Consider the following 18,679-nt stretch of genomic DNA (forward strand, 5'->3'; position numbering starts at 1 on the left):
CATGTTCCGTGACTATACGTAATTTGGCGAGATCTACAACTTTGTCGAAGACACCAACTCGCTAGGAGGTCACTGGAAAAAGTTAGATTTCAGCGCCACCTATGCGGCCAAAATTGGAACTACATTTTAGTACCAAAATGTAGCCCTGATTTTTCTGAACAACTTTGCTGAAGACACCGAAGCTCTAGGACGTAACCCCAGAGCGCTATTAATTTTGTCCCGCTAGATTGCCACCTCGCCCCACTGTGCACTGCAAACGAATTGCCAGCACGCGAGACAAAATGAGAGTAGAAACCCGCATGGATTTGAGATAACCACACAATTATTTTATCCCTAAAGTACAACTTTCTAAATATCAAATTAAAGGTGATAGTCTCGGTCTGTTGGGTGTAGATTTTTCAACAATGTTTTTATTTCGTAAATAAGTCCTGGGAAAATTAGGCTAGTTAAAAAAATGTATCGTTTCTGATGAAACTTAACTTTACTGTTAAACTCCAAGCTCTTAGTCCTCAAGGTCCAAAAAATACCAAGCATAAATCTAGTTGAATAAACGTACGATCATATATTAACCTGTTTTTTTCAATTAGTTCGTATTATACTTTGGAAATTTAAGAAATATTCTTTCTCAGTTAAAAGATCGAAGAATCCAGTTCTTGTAAGGTGAAATTAGTTCAAAATCTGATACGAATACTTCTTACTATAACTTTGGTTTTTTTTATTCTCAAACAAAATTTATTTTTTGCCTCTGGCTATTACACAATGAGTCTTAATCGAATATGTGTTAATTGGTTTGATAAATCAATTATCCCCTTATTTTGGCGAATTTAACTAAAATAAATGCACGGGTCCCCCACAGACCGTTATTATGAAAAAAAAAATTCCACCCAAACCAATGATTGGACATGGTTCCTGGGACCATTCTGCACCTCTGGGTTTCAAAATATTTGCCGGCAGAAATTTCGAATACGGTCAGTTTCAGTGTTTTAAGTAGAAATTAAGGGGAAATCACATGTGAAATGCGTAAGAAATGATAAAAGTTTCAATGTCCGAAACATTACTGGTCATGTTTTTAAATTGTACTAACATGTAGCAGAATGATATAAAAACGATTTACAGCACTGACTTAGCCGGATTAAGCCTATGTCAAGTGACTGTAGTATATTATTTACAAGTTTATACCTTAATATTGAAAAAAAAAACTCCTACATCAAGGAATTTTCAGTCAAAGAAAACTAGATTGCACAATTTATATTTGTAGACGGATTAATTTGGTCTATTTATGCTCCCACAAAGTAATTTGATGATATTGCTACGTAAATCTGCTTAATCTGTTTAAATAAAGCCAGTTGATTTAAAGTTAAATTAATTAAAATAAATTTACAATCTTCTGGAATCCTCCAAATTTGAAAATGATGTTCACAATTTACAGTCTTGAATAAATTTCTACTGAAATCAAAAAAACAATCAAAATATTAGGGCAACAAATTTTTGTACATACCAATTTTTTGACATTGCAATTAGAACAAAAAAAAAGAGAGAAAGAGAGAGAGAGAGAGAGAGAGTACTTCAGCTATCATTTAGCTCATATATTTTTGTTGTCCTGTGTAATGATAATATTTAGAAAATGTTATATGACACAACTTCCCACAAGATTAATATTTCAAACCAACCAATTATTTCCAACATTGCAGTTATCGTCATAAAATAAAAATAACATTTTATAATTGATAAAAGTAACTCATAGTTAGAAATCACTAGACCATATTATTGATCATCAAGATCACTCACTAATAATGTATTAATCAAAACAAAACCTACTTCTGCCCAATGTAAAAACACAATCAATCTTATAACAAGCTTGGCATATCTTATGAAAACATGGAAATAGTACAGTTAAATATCAAATCAAATCAAATTGTTCGCTCTACAAACAATACCAGCCCAACAAGGGTGAGAGGCAACCACGTTTAACACTCCACCACCGAACCCAGTATAGTCAAATACGTACAGGCGATGTAAGTTTTCAATGTGACTTGTGTCCTAAACTCTTGTTGGGATCAAGCGGTAAGGCTTTATGAAACTAAAGCTTTATCTATTGTTTTATTTTTGTTTTTCGTTCTTATTGAACTTTTTATGGCAGAGGACAACAAAATCTAATAACAATATTTGCTACGATTATACTTTGCAATTCAAGCTTAAACTATCTGGCTATTATAAAATCGTAAAATTTGATACAATGTCACCCCCTGGCTCAAAGTCACCCCATTTTAAGTTATTTTTGTGCAATCTAGTTTTCTTTGACTGAAAATTCCTTAATGTAGTAGTTTTTTTTTTCAATATTAAGGTATAAACTTGTAAATGATAACTTAAGTCACTTGACTTAAGCTTAATCCGGCTAAGTCAGTGCTGTAAATCGTTTTTATATCATTCTGCTACATGTTAGTACAATTTAAAACCATGACCAGTAATGTTTCGGAGTTAAAACATTGAAACTTTGATCTTTTCCTACGCATTTTACATGCGATTTCCCCTTAATTTCTACTCAAAACACTAAAACTGACCGTATTCAAAATTTCTGCCGGCAAATATTTTGAAACTTGGCCCAGAGGTGCAGAATGGTCCCAGGAACCATGTCCAATCATTGGTTTGGGTGGAATTTTTTTTTTCATAATAACGGTCTGTGGGGGACCCGTGAAATGTGTACTTTCTACCGCATGGCTTCAAGACTAAGCTGTAATCATACATATGTACGTCATCGTTAAACCTTTTAAAGATTCTTGTTACTTCAAATACGAGTACCCTTTTCTAATATTTATGTGAGTTTTAAAATTTAATAAACTCCTACCTAAAAGCATTGAAATCTATGTTAAATTCAGAGTTTAGCTCAATTATTCTTTTATTTACCTATTTAGGCCGTTGCAAATATTTTTCAAAGTTCTGTCCCCCTTCAGTATTGGCCTAAAAAAATCAAGGGTTTTTTTTTCAAAAAACTTCAAAATTTCAATGATATTAGACGTGGAATCAACTGAAACCCATTTAAAATGCAGTTTCCTGTTTTGATAATTATTTTCATATTAAAAAGCTTTTTAAAAATTTGATGTACAAAAATTATGAAAACTTATGTTTGTAAATTCCTCCTTCGGTTTTGGGGGTAAAGGACATTCACGTTGACAAATATTTGCAACGAACTTAATTCCATTTAGAGCATGTTTTTATGATTTTTTTTTAAACGGGTTTTAAAAGGCATTATGTATAAAATCGTTATTCATCGAAAAAGGTCATCATTATGAAAATTTCACAAGAGAACGGTGTTCCTAAATTCCAGGAAAATATATGATTATTCAATTATTCAATAAATAAACAATAATTTGTATGAAACTTTGTCCATCGATTCCTTATGTCCAAATAAGCCATTTTGCATCATTAGATTCGTCCTACAAGTCTCCATGCAAATTTGGGGACTGTTTATAGAAAAGTGCTATTAAAACATTCCAAAATTTGTTGCTCGAGAAGGGACTTTCTGATCGATTTAGTGTCTTCAGCAAAATTGTAGGTAATGATTAGGACAATTAAAAAAAAGTTACAATCTTATTGCGCATTTTGCACTTTACTAGAGTCTTGCGCAATTATTTTCATCACAGTATTTTTTCATCACAGTGATTTTTCTTCACAGTCATGACGAAGATATCCGTTGCTATGGCAGGCTGTTTATTTATTTATTTTTGTATGTTCAGAAAGCTCGTCCAGCCCAGAGAAAGTGTTTCGGACCGTCTTGTTCCGACTGTGGAATCGCGGTCTTTGGTGCCGGGATGCAGTGGTGTTGCGCCGGCATCTTGGCTTACGGTGGATCTTTGGAGTCAAATAACGACTGATGGCTGTTGTTGCTGCTCTGGGCAGGATTCCGCTGCCGGATGTCGAGCGGGTGTTGCTGGACTTCCGCGCGGCTAGGCGTCTTCCCTCAGTGACGGTATCGGCCAATCCAGCACCTGGCTGATCCGGTTGAACCGAGAGGGGAACCTCCTTGACGGTGACGGCGCGTTCCGCGCCAGGAGTGAAGATGGTCCGCCAGAGGTGGAGATATATGGTGGACGTTTTGATGCAGGCAATGGCCCCTACGCACTCACAGGCCTGGACCGACCAAAAACCGTGGGTTGCCGAGGTCCTGTGGATTATTGACTTCCGCCGGGGCACTTCCTTTTCCGGGTTGCAGAGCGTGACCAGTACGAAAACGGGACTGACACTGGGACACTTGACTAACCACACAGACGCCTGAATGGCAAAAGATTCCGATTTTTGCAATCGGTGATAAAATTCCACTTCTCCCTCCTAATCTTTTCCGGAAGGAAACTCCACCATTTTCCAATCCCACCCATTTTTGATGCAGTTTCGACGCAGCGCTGTCGAGCCTGTCTTAATTGCAGTGGTACGCTAATCCCTTCGCTGCTAGTGTAGGTTGTAGTGTTGTAGGTTGAGGAATCATGTTAAAAGTACTGTGACCAACGGTTACAAGATGGCCGATATAATTATGCCCTCGAGCTTATTAGAAAAAATAACCCGTAAAAAACCGAAAAGTGTCAACTACAAGAATCGATCCAAGAACCTTTAACAGACCATCTCAATGACTTAACTGCCTCGGCCACCACAGCTTGATGACTAGATTGGGGTCAGAAGTCGATGTATAGCACTTGTTTTGTTTTGATGGTGTGATGAAAATTCGGTTTGCCAACTGTGATGAAAATTATCCCGCAGCACTCTAGCGCGGTGCAAAGTGCGCAAAGTTGACAGTTGTCAGTCCTGCAAAGCAGTGTGATGAAAAAATCTTGGCCTAGCACGATTGACACAAAACTCTCGAAATTGCTGCAAGGCGCAATATTTTTTTTTCATTTTTTGATACCGTAAACCGGTGTGACTTTGATAGCCGGGTGAGAATGATAAGTTGAAGATTTTTTAGCAAAATTTAAATTACGAACAAAAAATAGAAACGGTGTTTTTTGGAAAGTATCGGAAATGAACACAAGAAAAAAAATCAAATCAAAAAATCATTTTAAGACGTAAAATTGAATTCGGATTTGAAAAGTACGTTTGTAAATTTTAAAAACTGCATCGTTTTTGAGTTATAGCCATTTTTAGGTAGAATTATTCAACAAAATTGTCTTTTTTTTTAATTCTTAAAAATAGTGTCCATCTTTGTCCAACTTTAAACAAAAAAATCTGAGAAAATTCCCTTCAATTTGATTTTTTGGGCATTGTTGATCCGACCTTGGTTGCAAAGAACGGAAGTCACCAAAAATGAGTTCTTTTAGTTCTTAACAATTTAACCTCAATTTTCAATCGATGATATCTTGATGACAGTGATTTTTTTGTGAAATTTTCTCAACCCCTTGATAAACATATTTTCTGGTTTTTTAATCCATGACTTACAATTCAATTATCATATTATTTGGCCCTATTGAAATGTAAGTCGTGATTTCAAAATTTTCAATTCTGTTGACAAATGAGACAAATGAGATATTTCACCTACATCATCAGAAAACGAAAGTTCTAAGTAAAGATTGTATTTTGGTAAGGATGTGTCACCCTAAAGTATTACTCAAAAGGGGAATTTTGCAGTCATTTAATTCACCAAAGTGGTCCAATAATCAATACAGTCCAGACTCGATTATCCGAAGGCCTCGGAAAAATTTCACTGCGGATAATCGAATCATAAAAAAAAATTTTCGTTGTCTGATTTTTGATTGTTGAACTAAGGTATGACCCCTAAACTACGCCAAAATGATTTAAAAATATTAAATCCAAAATGGCGTTGATGCAATATTTTTAACAACTCAAATTTGACTATAATGGGGTCGCAGAACTCGAATTTTATGTTAAAAACAAGAAAATGAAAAAAAGATTTTTTTTTGTTATTCGATTATCTGAAGTCTCATACAAACCTTTGGATAATCGAACTTCGGATATTCGAAACTTCGGATAATCGAGGCATCAATATCCGAAGTTCGGATAATCGAATCTGGAGTGTACTACTAATGTTTTCGGAATTAATTATGTGAACACGTTCTACTAAAGGTTCTTGGAAAAGTCTGCGGCTGGTCTCAAGATGAATAAAACGATCAATTTCAGACACATGGCTTCCAGCTAAATTTGAGTCTGATTAACCATTATTATTCGAAAATTCTCCACCTTCCACAATATTTTTTTGACCAACAGGTGTTGTGTGTTTACATTTCAAAAGAGCCTATCCAAAGAAGAGAACAACAGATATAGTTCACAAATCTGGTACCCCTTGCCCCTACAATCCCCGATCATAACCGCACTCTAAATTCGTCATATCCTCACCGAACTGAGAGTGCAACATTCCAACAAAAGGGTACAACGGCGACGACCCTTTACCCTCTCAATCTCTCGATTCATCAGGCCAGCTTGGATTATTGTGTTTAAAACAAGCTTGAATTGTTACGCGGGGATCACGGTGGGGCTGCCCCCTAAGGTGGTGGAGACCCCCCGAAAAAAAAGAAAGAACAAACCCGGGAGTCATCGTCGGTGCCAGCAGGTCTCCCCGGAACAGAAACCCGCAGGTCCTCCTCCGCACTAGTGAGAGTGAGGCTGTGTCCACTTCGCATACACCCTCGCCTCTGTCGGCGTTGTGTAGTAGGTTGCTGCATTAATTCATAAAAAAGAGGATTTTTCATTCTACCTATTTTTGTTCGTTTTCTGTCTCTCTCGGTGTCTAGAATCGATGGGAAAGGAAGGTCCACCGGGGCGGGTATGAATGGGAGTCACGCAAGGGGGTAGTCAACATTCCAATCGCAATAAATATATTGGTTTCTATGCCTCGCTTTTTTCGATTCCTCGTCGTCACCCGACTTGTGTGTACCGGATGGATCTATTCGCTTTAGGTTTTCCACAATTCTCGTTATAGCGGACGCGGGTTTGACCTTAAACCGTCTTTTATGGCAGCAGATGCGGCAACGTCGCATTATGGCAGCGAGCATTTTGAGCGAGAGAGAAAAATCACGCAAGCGGGGTTGCTCGCCAAGCCACGCCCCCAATCGGCGCTCTCACTCCGCTCGAGTCAGCCTGTCTACGGGGCAAACTTGTTCCCCGCGCTGTGTGCGTGTGTCGGAACGCAGTGTAATGGAGGAGAGCGCGCGAGCGAGCGTGCAGCTATCAATCAACGCACACACGCTTGCCGCATTTATGCTACCAAGTCGGTGCGCTTCGCATGACTCTCTCATCGGGTGCGTTTTCGCACTACCTTCGCCGGGGGGCTTTCGATGTGTTGGTGCCGGGGCGGGCCGGGATTGGTCCGTTCCGGTCTCGACAGGCGCGGCTGACGCTCTTCCACACAGCCGCGTTGGTGGTGGGGGTAAGCGTAAGGCAATGCCAGACCGTCCAGCGCTATCAGGTTTGCTCTGCCGAGCCAGAAGGGTGCTCAATTCGAAGCAGTACAGAGGCATTTTTGCGGCCGTTCCGTGTTCCGTTCGCGTTCGAGCGTTCAAGTCGTTTTTCTGTACGTCGCCAGAGTCCGCGCAATCAGAGTGTTAGGGTTCGAATCCCGGCGTGAAAGTTTTAGTCAGTGTAAAAAAACGCACGTGTGATCGCAGCCGGCGCGCGTGGATGTTTTACGTGTGTGTTGTTATTGTCCTTCCGCAATGATGATTGTTCTATCGATCAATTGAACACCATCGACTGGACACAGCGAATCGCGTCAAGAGTGACGACAACAATAGAGAGGGAGAGCAGTCTGGGCGCGCACACCGAGAGGAGAGAGAGAGCGAGCGAGCAAAACAAAAGAAAAACTACTAACAATAGAACCCGGCCACTAGTTATAGTGCACTCTCACACGTACACGCAAATCCAGAAGGGGGTGAAGGTTTCAATTAACAAAGAAGCAATTGTTTGAATTAAAGTTGCACGGCGCGACGACTTTAAAGCGAGAGCGAGTACACGCAAGTGTCAGTGGCCCTTCTGGAAGTGGGGGTTTGTGTCTGTGATTAAGGGGTTGATCCTGGGGGTGAAAGAATGATGATCGTTCGTGGGCGAAGAAAAGCATGCTAAATGTGGATTAATCTGTGTTGAAGAAGAGTAGTAGAAGAAGAAGGGAAGACGAGAAGACTAGAAGAACGAGATTGGGATTAAGTTTTGTGTTGTGGTGCAAGGTATTAAGCGAAGATCTTCAAACTGTTTACGTACAGGCAAAGCACCGGCGACGATATGCTGACGATGGAGTCTGACATGAAGGGCGGCATACTGCACGCCACGATGCCCCCGCATCACGGGTCCTCGCTGCACGGGCACTCGACGTCGCCGTACGGTGCGTTGGGCTCGCTGAGTATGATGAACATTGCCCAGTCGCAGTTGGGTGGCCACCAGACGCAACATCTGGGTCACCAGCAGCATCTGTCGCACAGCAATAGTGGGAGTGCGTACGGCGGCCAGACGCTGAGCAATCCGCACGGATCTCCGCTGCAGCCGGGCTCGGGACTGAGTCCGACGACGCAGTCCAGCCAGCAGCAGACACCTCCATCGACGGGCCTGGGCAATCATCACATTACCTCGAGCGGACAGACGCATCCGCACGGAGGTACCGTCGTGAACCACAACAATAACAACACCAGCAAGGCGGCCCAGCAGAACGCGGATCGCGTCAAGAGGCCAATGAATGCGTTCATGGTGTGGTCTCGGGGACAGCGCCGGAAGATGGCCTCGGATAACCCGAAGATGCACAACTCGGAGATCTCCAAGCGGTTGGGCGCCCAGTGGAAGGACCTGTCCGAGACGGAGAAGCGCCCCTTTATCGACGAAGCGAAACGGCTGCGGGCGGTGCACATGAAGGAACACCCGGACTACAAGTACCGGCCACGTCGGAAGACGAAGACGCTGACCAAGACCAAGGAGAAGTACCCGCTGGGAGTGGGCTCGTTGCTGCAGTCTTCGAGCGAAGGCAACACGATGCGAAACACGAGTTCGATCTCGGCGGCCCAGCAAGCTGCGGCGGCGGCTGCGGCCAACCGTGATATGTACCAAATGCCTCCCAACGGGTACATGCCCAATGGGTACATGATGCACGACCCGTCGGCGGCCGCCTACCAGTCCCAGCAGCACTACATGAGCAATTACCACCGCTACGACATGGGCCAGATGCACAACGCTGCCTCGACGGGTTCGCTCAACTCGTACATGAACGCGACCGGCTACGGCATGTACGGCACCGTGTCCGGCGGCCAAACCTCCCCGTACGGCCTCCAGCAACCCGGCTCGCCGTACAGCTCAATCCAGCAACAGCCCGGCTCGCCGTACGGCCTCAACCAGCCCGGCAGCCAAATCTCCTGCCAAAGCCATAGTCCGAGCGATTCCAGCGTCAAGTCCGAACCCGTCTCGCCTAGTCCAACCTCCACCAACAACAACCTGATCATGAAGCGAGAGTACGGCCAACCGACCGGGCCCGACCTCAGCCACCTCATCAACATGTACCACGTGCCGGAAATGCAATCCTCCGAACACCAGCGGAACCTGATGCAGCACTACCAGCACAGTGCCTCCCCCGACCTCCAGACCCAGCAGCAGCAGCAGCAGCAGGTCCTCCGGACGATGGCCCCCATCTCGCACATGTGAGACTTGGCCTCGTCGCCGCTAGCGCCGCCTCCCCAGCTATCGCCGGTCCTCAACTCCGGCCAACTCTTCCACAACCCCTCGGCCGGCGCCACCTCCGCCATTCAACCGCCTTCGCAATCGTCCTCATCCTCGTCCTCGTCACCGCTGTCGGCCTACCGCCATCACCAGCACCATCACCACCATCTGCACCATCACCACCTGAGTAACGGCGGCGGCGGTGGTGGCCTGAACGCGGCGGCCTCCTCACCCCCGCCGGAACTTCATCACGCCGTCAGCAACTGCGTTAGTACCGATCGCACTAATCACCTTATGGACATATCGCCACTCTAATCCTCACTTTACTACTCCTTTATTATTTAAACAAAAAAACGATTGGAACATTTGTTAAGTTTTGTGAGCGGTTCCGGACCGCGCCGATGTCCGGTTCGTGCAACTTTGAGGAAAGCAAAAAACAACCACTGTGTGATATTATTTTCATTCCCCAATCCTCCCTCCTTTCTTATTAATGAATTCTGTACATTTTCTTCTTGAATTAACTTTATATTTTTTAGAGATTCGCGTTTTAGAACAAAAAAGTTGAATTATTTACGATGTTTTCTTTTGTACAAAAAAATCAAAAAACGCAAAAAAGAACCCCTTTTTACTCCCTCTCTCTTACTAAGTGAGCTATTGTTATTCGATGCGTATCCCGCTAATTTGAGATACACGCAAAAACGCAAAAGAACTGAAATAAAAATAATGCAAATAAAAAAAAACAACAATCTTAAATTAACACATTCCGAGAGAGAGAGAAGCACAAAACTCAATTCAACGGTCCACAAAACAACAAGAAAAAAACACAAACTTGTACATATATAGTTTTTTTTCGGTTATGCGCGCGACAGAAGGCCCAGTTTTCGCAGTGAACAATGCTCGGTAGCGTAAGAGAAAGTCGAATTGAAAATTTTTATTTTATAAATAAACTGAACTTAGAGAAAAATCAATCCATCGCATTTTTTTTACTTTTTTGAAACTTTGAGAACGTCATCGCCTACATTTTGGGAGGGGAATAACCGAAATTTAGCTTCCCTTTTTGACAGAGAAAGAGCAATTTTGAGATACCAAAATATTTCTTTATAAATTACGGTTTGTCTTAACGTTTACTAACACTTCTTTTTCGTCTTGTACCACTTGTTCGGGTTAAACTTTTGTCTTTAACGGTGCACATCAACCAGAGCTTTTGAACCCAAATTTTTGTTATAGACTTAATATCTTCAAAACTACGAGAACTATCAATATAATTTTTCATTCATCCCCTAAGGTATTGTCTCAAAAAATAGTTTACAACAAAATTTGACTATTTTCCAATCGAATTTTTGCAGGATTGGGTCCGTAAGTTTGACAATTTTGGACTAAGAAGACACCAATTTTCTTGGTTGCTGTCCACCCTAAACCCTAAACTTCTAAAAGATCTCTGAGTACATCGTTTTACCGCTAGTAAATTCTTCAACTTTCTAGTTTTACTTAAATTCAAAATTCAACCTTTTTTATAATCTTTGAGAATAATATAATCTAGATACGATTTTTTTCCTTGAAATTCTACAAATAGTAAAAAAAAACATCAATTGTGCCAAAGTTTTAAAAACTTTAATATCTTCGATTGTTTACAAAAAATATAAATGGTCTTCTACAGAGTAGAAGATCATGGAAAATTTTGAAGGTTTTAGCAATAAAGTGCTCTGTGTAAGTTCGAATCTTTTTGTTGGGAATTCCTACATAAATTCAGGTAAAATTACATCAAAAAGAAGTAATATTTAATCATGTAAAGTTTCCATCTTCCAAAAATATATTTTATTTTACTGTATATGGAGTGCTCCTTTAAATTTTCTTTGTTTAAAGTTTGAAACTTAGCTTTGTCCACTTATACTCGTTGAATTTTTGAAGTCAAAAGGCTTTTTTTTTATTTTTTAAATTGATGTTTTAATTTGGTTTGTCTGCTCTAAATGATATTTTACAAAATGCAACCAAGTAAAAAAGATTAATTTTGGATATTGAAAAGTTGATGTTAGAACATTACCTCCTTTTTATATATTTTTACCTCAATTTATATGGAACAGATTAAAATTACACACAGAAAGGTGTGAAATTTACATGTTATTCGAGGCAATAAACCATATTTTTTCAGATATAAAATTATCCCACATTCTCAGATTTAATATAACAATGACTTTTTTTACTGTATACTCCAAAAGTCTGTCTCGAAACGTTATGATTAAACGATAAATAATGATAGTGTAAAATTAATTATATTTTAATATCTTAATCATATTTTTCAACGTAGACCGAATTATCTATTGAATAAAAAAAATGTTTTGAAAAACCCAGTTTTTTTTTGTTTTTGATATTTTTAATGAAACCTACAATTCCAGACCCGCTCTGAAAATATCATAACCTTGTTTAAAAAAATATATACATAAAAAGTCGATAGATCAGTCTAAGGAGTTGAGGATGTTCTTCAATACGGCAATTTTTGTTTTTAAACTTTTCGAAAGTTGATTAAAAAAGTTTCAAAAACTATTGTTCCTCAACTTATCTGAAAAAAAAAAACTTTTGCATTTTTTTTTTGTTTCATCGTAATTATTTTTTGAAATTGCCATAATAGAAACAAAAAAACCATCTTTTTCACTATTTAAAACATCTGTAATGATTTTGTTATGTTATTATTGCTGTAGTTTCGGAAACTTTTAGAGTGATATTCCATTGCAAGAAACTAAACAAGATTCAAAGTTTTGATTTTTTTTACAGTTTCCGATTTTTTAAAAAACTAGTTAAAATTCACCCTTTTGCATGTTATAAATTTGCTAAAATTAATTTCCAAAAATTTTGATTTAAGCATTTAAAATAAATTCTTACAAAAAAATTATTTTTATTGCACAATAAACGGAAAAATTAAGCATATTTATTACTGTTAAATAATATTTATTTTTGTATTTAATTTCCATGTAAATTTAAAAAGTTTTCCATTTGTATCCATGCTAATTTTAAATGAATTGTATACATTAACTGATTTGAGTAAAATGGAGTAGTGGTTTACACTTTGTCTTTGGCTGATTAACATTGTTTTGTTGAAATTTTCCCTTTTGGTAGATTTTTTAAAATTAGGAATCATAGTTTGAAATTCTAATTCTAGACAAATTCAAATTTTTGTAATCCGTGACAGTTTTTGAGTTTCTTAAAAAAAGTCTTAACTGAAAAATAAAAAAAATCATATTTTTTTTTCAGATATTTTTCTCTCAAATATTAATTTAATGGTTTCATAAAAGATTGAATAAAAAAAAAGTTTAAACTTATCGCATTGCATACTTTTCATCGACTCTGTCAATGTTCCAAAAATGTGAGTTATGATGCAAACATTATTCTAAGTTAATTTGTCTTGCTTCAGACAAAGAGCTTTTTTTAAAACGAAGCGCTGAAATGTTCTCATAAATTTAAAAAACTTCTTCGGTTCAAATCCAATGTTTTTTTTTTATTTTGTGGTTTCTGTTATAACTTTTTAAGGAAAACAATAACTGTCAAAAAAACGTGTTGGTAAGGGTCTGCAATAAATTATTACTTAAGCTTCCTTTTACAACTAAATTAAAATTAATATTATACCTCAAAATTGCTCTTTGATAATATTGATTTCCCAAATTTTTGCTAGCAATATTTTTCCAGGTTTCAAAAAACTTTAATTTTTCTTTTAGTTATTAAATGCTTCTGTTTCACAATTTTATTTCAAAAAAAATCAACTCGCCTCCTCTTACGCAACCAAGTGTAACACAATTTTCTCTTCGCCAACAACAAACTCTGCCAGCCCGAGTTCAGCAACTTTGAAGGATATCTCGAAAAAAGTGCTTGTAACGACCTCCCGTCCTGTCCCCGCCGCATTGTGCTGCTTCGTTCAAAAAGTGCGCGTTTTTTTCTGGTATCGTTTCGTAAAATCAGGGAAAAATCGACCGTGTCAGCCGAGAGACAGGTAAATTGTGAGTGCATTAATTGCTATTTGTTGACCAAGGAGAGCTGCTCGCCGTCAGGTCGTCAGCTGCCGGTTTCGAAATTGTGGTGTATTTTTTTCTGTAAAATCATTCGAAATAATTTGGGCGCGACGACCACCTTTAACTTCAATTCGCGGAAAATGCCTTAATTTGTGAGTTTTGAACTTCTGGCGTGACGAGAGGCTGGTCCCCCCGGGCTCATCAGAATTTCGAAAAAAAAGGTCATAATCACGGATTTTATGTGGATTTTAATTAAAAATTTCGGCAGCCGAGCGCGTGGAGACTTGGTGCGTACGCAGATAACGAACCCGGCTTTGTTTTTCTGGACCCCAAATCGAAGATCCGAGATTTTACGAGTGTGACAACTTTACGAGCCCATTAACGGCACCTTGCGCCCCAGCTGGGACGAGCCCAGCCATAAAATCATCAAATCGAAATCGGCGTGATTTCTCTATTTCGAAAGTGCGTCACCTCTTGCGAGCTCATCTGCTCTAGTTTGTGATAGTAATTAATGTGTGAACGAATCGATCCGGATCAATTCGGATCCCCTTCGGGAAAAAAGTGGTGTCATAAAATTAAACAAAAAATTATGTTAATCTTTCTCTCTTTTTTTCGAAACTCGATTGTTGACTCACCGGAGCAAAAGCAACTTGACCAGCAAGCGACGAACCCAAGTTGGTTAATTTTTAATCAAACGGCGCGCGAAGCGCGCCCTGAGATGTTTCTATTAAATCTCCCGGTAACCAACAACCCCCCGTCGGCAGGCCATCATCATCACTTCATTAAGGTGAACCTCTCGGTTCGGTTGGAGTTTTCAGTTGATTATAGGCTTGCCCCTCTTTTGGGGGAATCATTAGGGAAGGCTGAGTCCCTCCGTGACAAATGAGGAGCCAAACCCCGTCGGCACGTTGAGGCAGAGGTTCAGAACGATTCTTGGTCGCGAGAGCGAGAATTGGGTCCGGATTTGGTTCATTAGAAGGGCGCAAGACTTGCCGCTGGATGATGACTTCTTTTAAGGAACGTGTGAAGTAGATAGGTTTATTTCTGGAAGGTTTTCGGAAAGTTCAGAACGAATTAACACCTCGAATTTGAGAGGAGGAAAAACGCGGGTTGTATGCACCAGGGATAATTTCTTGTTGTTATTTTTGAAGTGGTCTCAACTTGACAAAAATAAGGCGGAATTTTAATGACAACAGTACTAAATTTTTATATAACTGTAGAAATCAAATTGTTTTTTTCACAAAAATAAAAATTTTAAAGGTGTAAATCTTGATAGTGATTGAAGTAATATTACCTTAATTAATGTTTGAATATTAGAACTGGCCCGAAAAAAGATAATTGACACATTTTGGCGATAAAATAACACATTTGTTTGAGTTAACTTGACTATTCCCAGTTACAAAATTAGAGTTTTTTTTTTACTGTTTAGGCAAATAATGGTAGTAAATGTATTTTGGCTTACCTTTAAAATCAATCTTTTTCAGTTCACCTCGGTAAAACCTCATGAATTTGCTCAAAATAAATGTATCACTCTAAAAACTGTTTTGAATGTTTTTTGGCAGAAGCAAAAAAAAAAACAATTTTCAATGCTTTTCACCTGAACTTGTTGAACTGTCAATATGATTCTGTAGAAACCGGATAATGTTTTAGATTTGAATATGTAAAAAGATACATTGAAATTCGTTGGGAAATACCTTTCCTAAGATATATCAGCTGAACTAAGTTCAATTTTTGAAGTTATGTTTGAGTATTAGCTTTTTCTCATTCGTCCAAAAATGCAAAGAAAATGCAAGAAGAGTCGAATATTTTTTTTTAACTACAAGACCGTCTCCAATGTTTTATAACCTTTTGAGTATATGCTTTGATAAAATCTTTTCGAATAGTGCCAAATCAAATTACTTAAGTTCAATTTACAAGAATAATAATATTACTAGGATAATTTTGCTTATTTTGGTAGTAAAGTATACTGATTTTTCAAGCTCTAAATTGGAGAAAAATATTAAGTGTCAAAAGTAGTTGATTTTTTGAAACTTGGAAATCTGAATTGTATGGGACTTCGGCTAATCGAACCACAAATAACTTTTTATATTTTATTTATTTACCTACACAGAAAAAAAATGATGGTAGTATTCATTACGGTACAAAGTAAATAAAATCATGGTAATATTACATCTGGGAAGGAGTACATCTTTTATGTCAGAAAAAATGTGTCTCTGAAAATGGGTAATTTTACCACTTTTCTGGTGTATTGTCACTTTTTCAGTCCAAATGGAGGTAAAATTACATCATAAAAGAGGTAATATTCAACCTTTAAAAATTACACCTTCCTTATTTACATTATTTTTTACTTTGTATCGTTACAGATTTTGTGTAAAAATCAGTTTCTGATGAATTTTCATTAGGTTCACTTTTTTACTCATATTCAAGGTAAAATTACTTAAAATGAGGTAATATTTAATCAGCCTTCCAACATTCCACTTTATTTATGTGTACTATAAACATCAAATTCGAATTCTGCGACCCCTTTTCAGTTGAATTTGGATAATTGATTGCTGACAATTTACCAGCTGCATTTTTTCAATATTTCATTGCCGACATCTTGGATTTCAAAAAAAATATTCGTGTTTGTTGGACTGTACAAAATTAACAAACTGGCTCTAAAATACAATACAAATAGAGCAGTTCTCTTGGATTTCGATCATTCGATTTTTTTTGTATTTTTTAATCCGACTGAAACTTTTTTGGTGCTTTCGGTATGCCCAAAGAAGCCATTTTGCATCATTAGTTTGTCCATATAATTTTCCATACAAATTTGGCAGCTGTCCATACAAAAATGATGTATGAAAATTCAAAAATCTGTATCTTTTGAAGGAATTTTTTGATCGATTTGGTGTCTTCGGCAAAGTTGTAGGTATGGATACGGACTACACTGGAAAAAAATAATACACGGTAAAAAAAATTTGGTGATTTTTTCATTTAATTTTTTGTCACTAAAACTTGATTTACAAAAAAACACTATTTTTAATTTTTTTTATTTTTTGATATGTTTTAGAGGACATAAAATGCCAACTTTTCAGAAATTTCCAGGTTGTGCAAAAAATCATTGACCGAGTTATGATTTTTTTAATCAACACTGATTTTTTCAAAAAATCGAAATATTGGTCGTAAAAATTTTTCAACTTCATTTTTCGATGTAAAATCAAATTTGCAATCAAAAAGTACTTTAGTGATTTTTTGATTAAGTGCACCGTTTTCAAGTTAAATCCATTTTTAAGTGACTTTTTTGAAAATAGTCGCAGTTTTTCATTTTTTAAAATTAGTGCACATGTTTGCCTAGTTTTGAAAAAAATATTTTTGAAAAGCTGAGAAAATTCTCTATATTTGGCTTATTCGGACTTTGTTGATACGACCTTTAGTTGCTGAGATATTGCAATGCAAAGGTTTAAAAACAGGAAAATTGATGTTTTCTAAGTCTCACCCAAACAACCCACCATTTTCTAGCGTCAATATCTCAGCAACTAATGGTTCGATTTTCAATGTTAATATATGAAACATTTGTGAAATTTTCCGATCTTTTCGAAAAAAATATTTTCGGAATTTTCAAATCAAGACTAACATTTCAAAAAGGCCAAACATTCAATATTACGCCCTTTTAAAATGTTAGTCTTGATTTAAAAATTTTGAAAATATTTTTTTCGAAAAGATCGGAAAATTTCACAAATGTTTCATATATTAACATTGAAAATCGAACCATTAGTTGCTGAGATATTGACGCTAGAAAATGGTGGGTTGTTTGGGTGAGACAGAAAACAATTTCAAACCTTTGCATTGCAATATCTCAGCAACAAGGTCGTATCAACAAAGTCCGAATAAGCAAAATATTTCTCAGCTTTTCAAAACTGGGCAAACATGTGCACTAATAAAAATGAAAAACTGATAACTGTTGCACTGTCAAAAACTAAAAAGCTCACGATTGCAAAATTTTACATCGAAAATGAAGTTGAAAAATTTTTACGACTAATATTTCGATTTTTTGAAAAAATCAGTGTTGATTAAAAAAATCAAATTTCTGAAAAGTTGGCATTTTATGTCCTCTAAAACATATCAAAAAATAAAAAAAATTAAAAATAGTGTTTTTTTGTAAATCAAGTTTTAGTGACAAAAAATTAAATAAAAAAATCACCAAATTTTTTTTATCGTGTATTATTTTTTTCCAGTGTAGTCCGTATCCATACCTACAACTTTGCCGAAGACACCAAATCGATCAAAAAATTCCTTCAAAAGATACAGATTTTTGAATTTTCATACATCATTTTTGTATGGACAGCTGCCAAATTTGTATGGAAAATTATATGGACAAACTAATGATGCAAAATGGCTTCTTTGGGCATACCGAAGGCACCAAAAAAGTTTCAGTCGGATTAAAAAATACAAAAATTAAAATTGAAGAAAAAAGACCGATTTCGTAGAGAATTGCTCAATACAAAAAAAATACTATTTTAAAATTATATTCGTTTTAAAATAACATTGTCTTGAAGGATGGAAAATGAATGGTTTTAAATTTATTACTCATAGAAAGGTTAAGACAATATTTCTCTTTATTTTTTTTTCTCAGATCAAGCTAGTCTGTTTCCAGTAAAGCTATGAATACAATTCAAAACAGGTTTAAAAGACAGTTTGTTTCTGACAAAATAGTCAAATAATTTGAATCGATAACTCTAACTGAACTTGAAGGAATAGTTTTCCAAGGTGTAAAGTTATTTAAGACAAAAAAAAATTTGATAACTTATTTAAACAAAATCAAAATTGGATCTTACCAAATGGGCTCAAAACCAATTAAATACTTCAGTTTTACTTAATAATTTTTGGAGTGATTTTCGTCGAAAAAAAAAGATTTTCGATTGTTTAAAAATTATAACAAAATTTCCGCCAATGACTTTTTTTTATTTTTTATTAAATGTACCTAATGTTAAAAATGATTCTCATAAATTTGCTGGCGTTTCTTTTTCCAAAGTTCTTCTATATTATTTTACCCCTATTTATAGCCAAAA

The 18,679-nt window shown here is 37.2% G+C and overlaps 1 protein-coding gene across 1 annotated transcript in view; it reads left to right on the forward strand.

Annotated features, from left to right (window-relative positions):
* LOC6039581 (repressor of filamentous growth 1) overlaps positions 1 to 10,598 on the forward strand; it is a 44,430-nt gene extending 33,832 nt beyond the window's left edge. The window contains exon 3 of the mRNA XM_038253743.1: positions 8,196 to 10,598. Within this exon, the coding sequence (XP_038109671.1) occupies positions 8,196 to 9,615 (1,420 nt within the window). The 3' untranslated portion in view covers positions 9,616 to 10,598. The remainder of the gene's footprint in view (positions 1 to 8,195) is intronic.
* Positions 10,599 to 18,679: the final 8,081 nt, after the last annotated feature.

Source organism: Culex quinquefasciatus, chromosome 2 (genome assembly GCF_015732765.1).
Source record: "Culex quinquefasciatus strain JHB chromosome 2, VPISU_Cqui_1.0_pri_paternal, whole genome shotgun sequence".
In the NCBI taxonomy this organism is placed as follows: domain Eukaryota; kingdom Metazoa; phylum Arthropoda; class Insecta; order Diptera; family Culicidae; genus Culex; species Culex quinquefasciatus.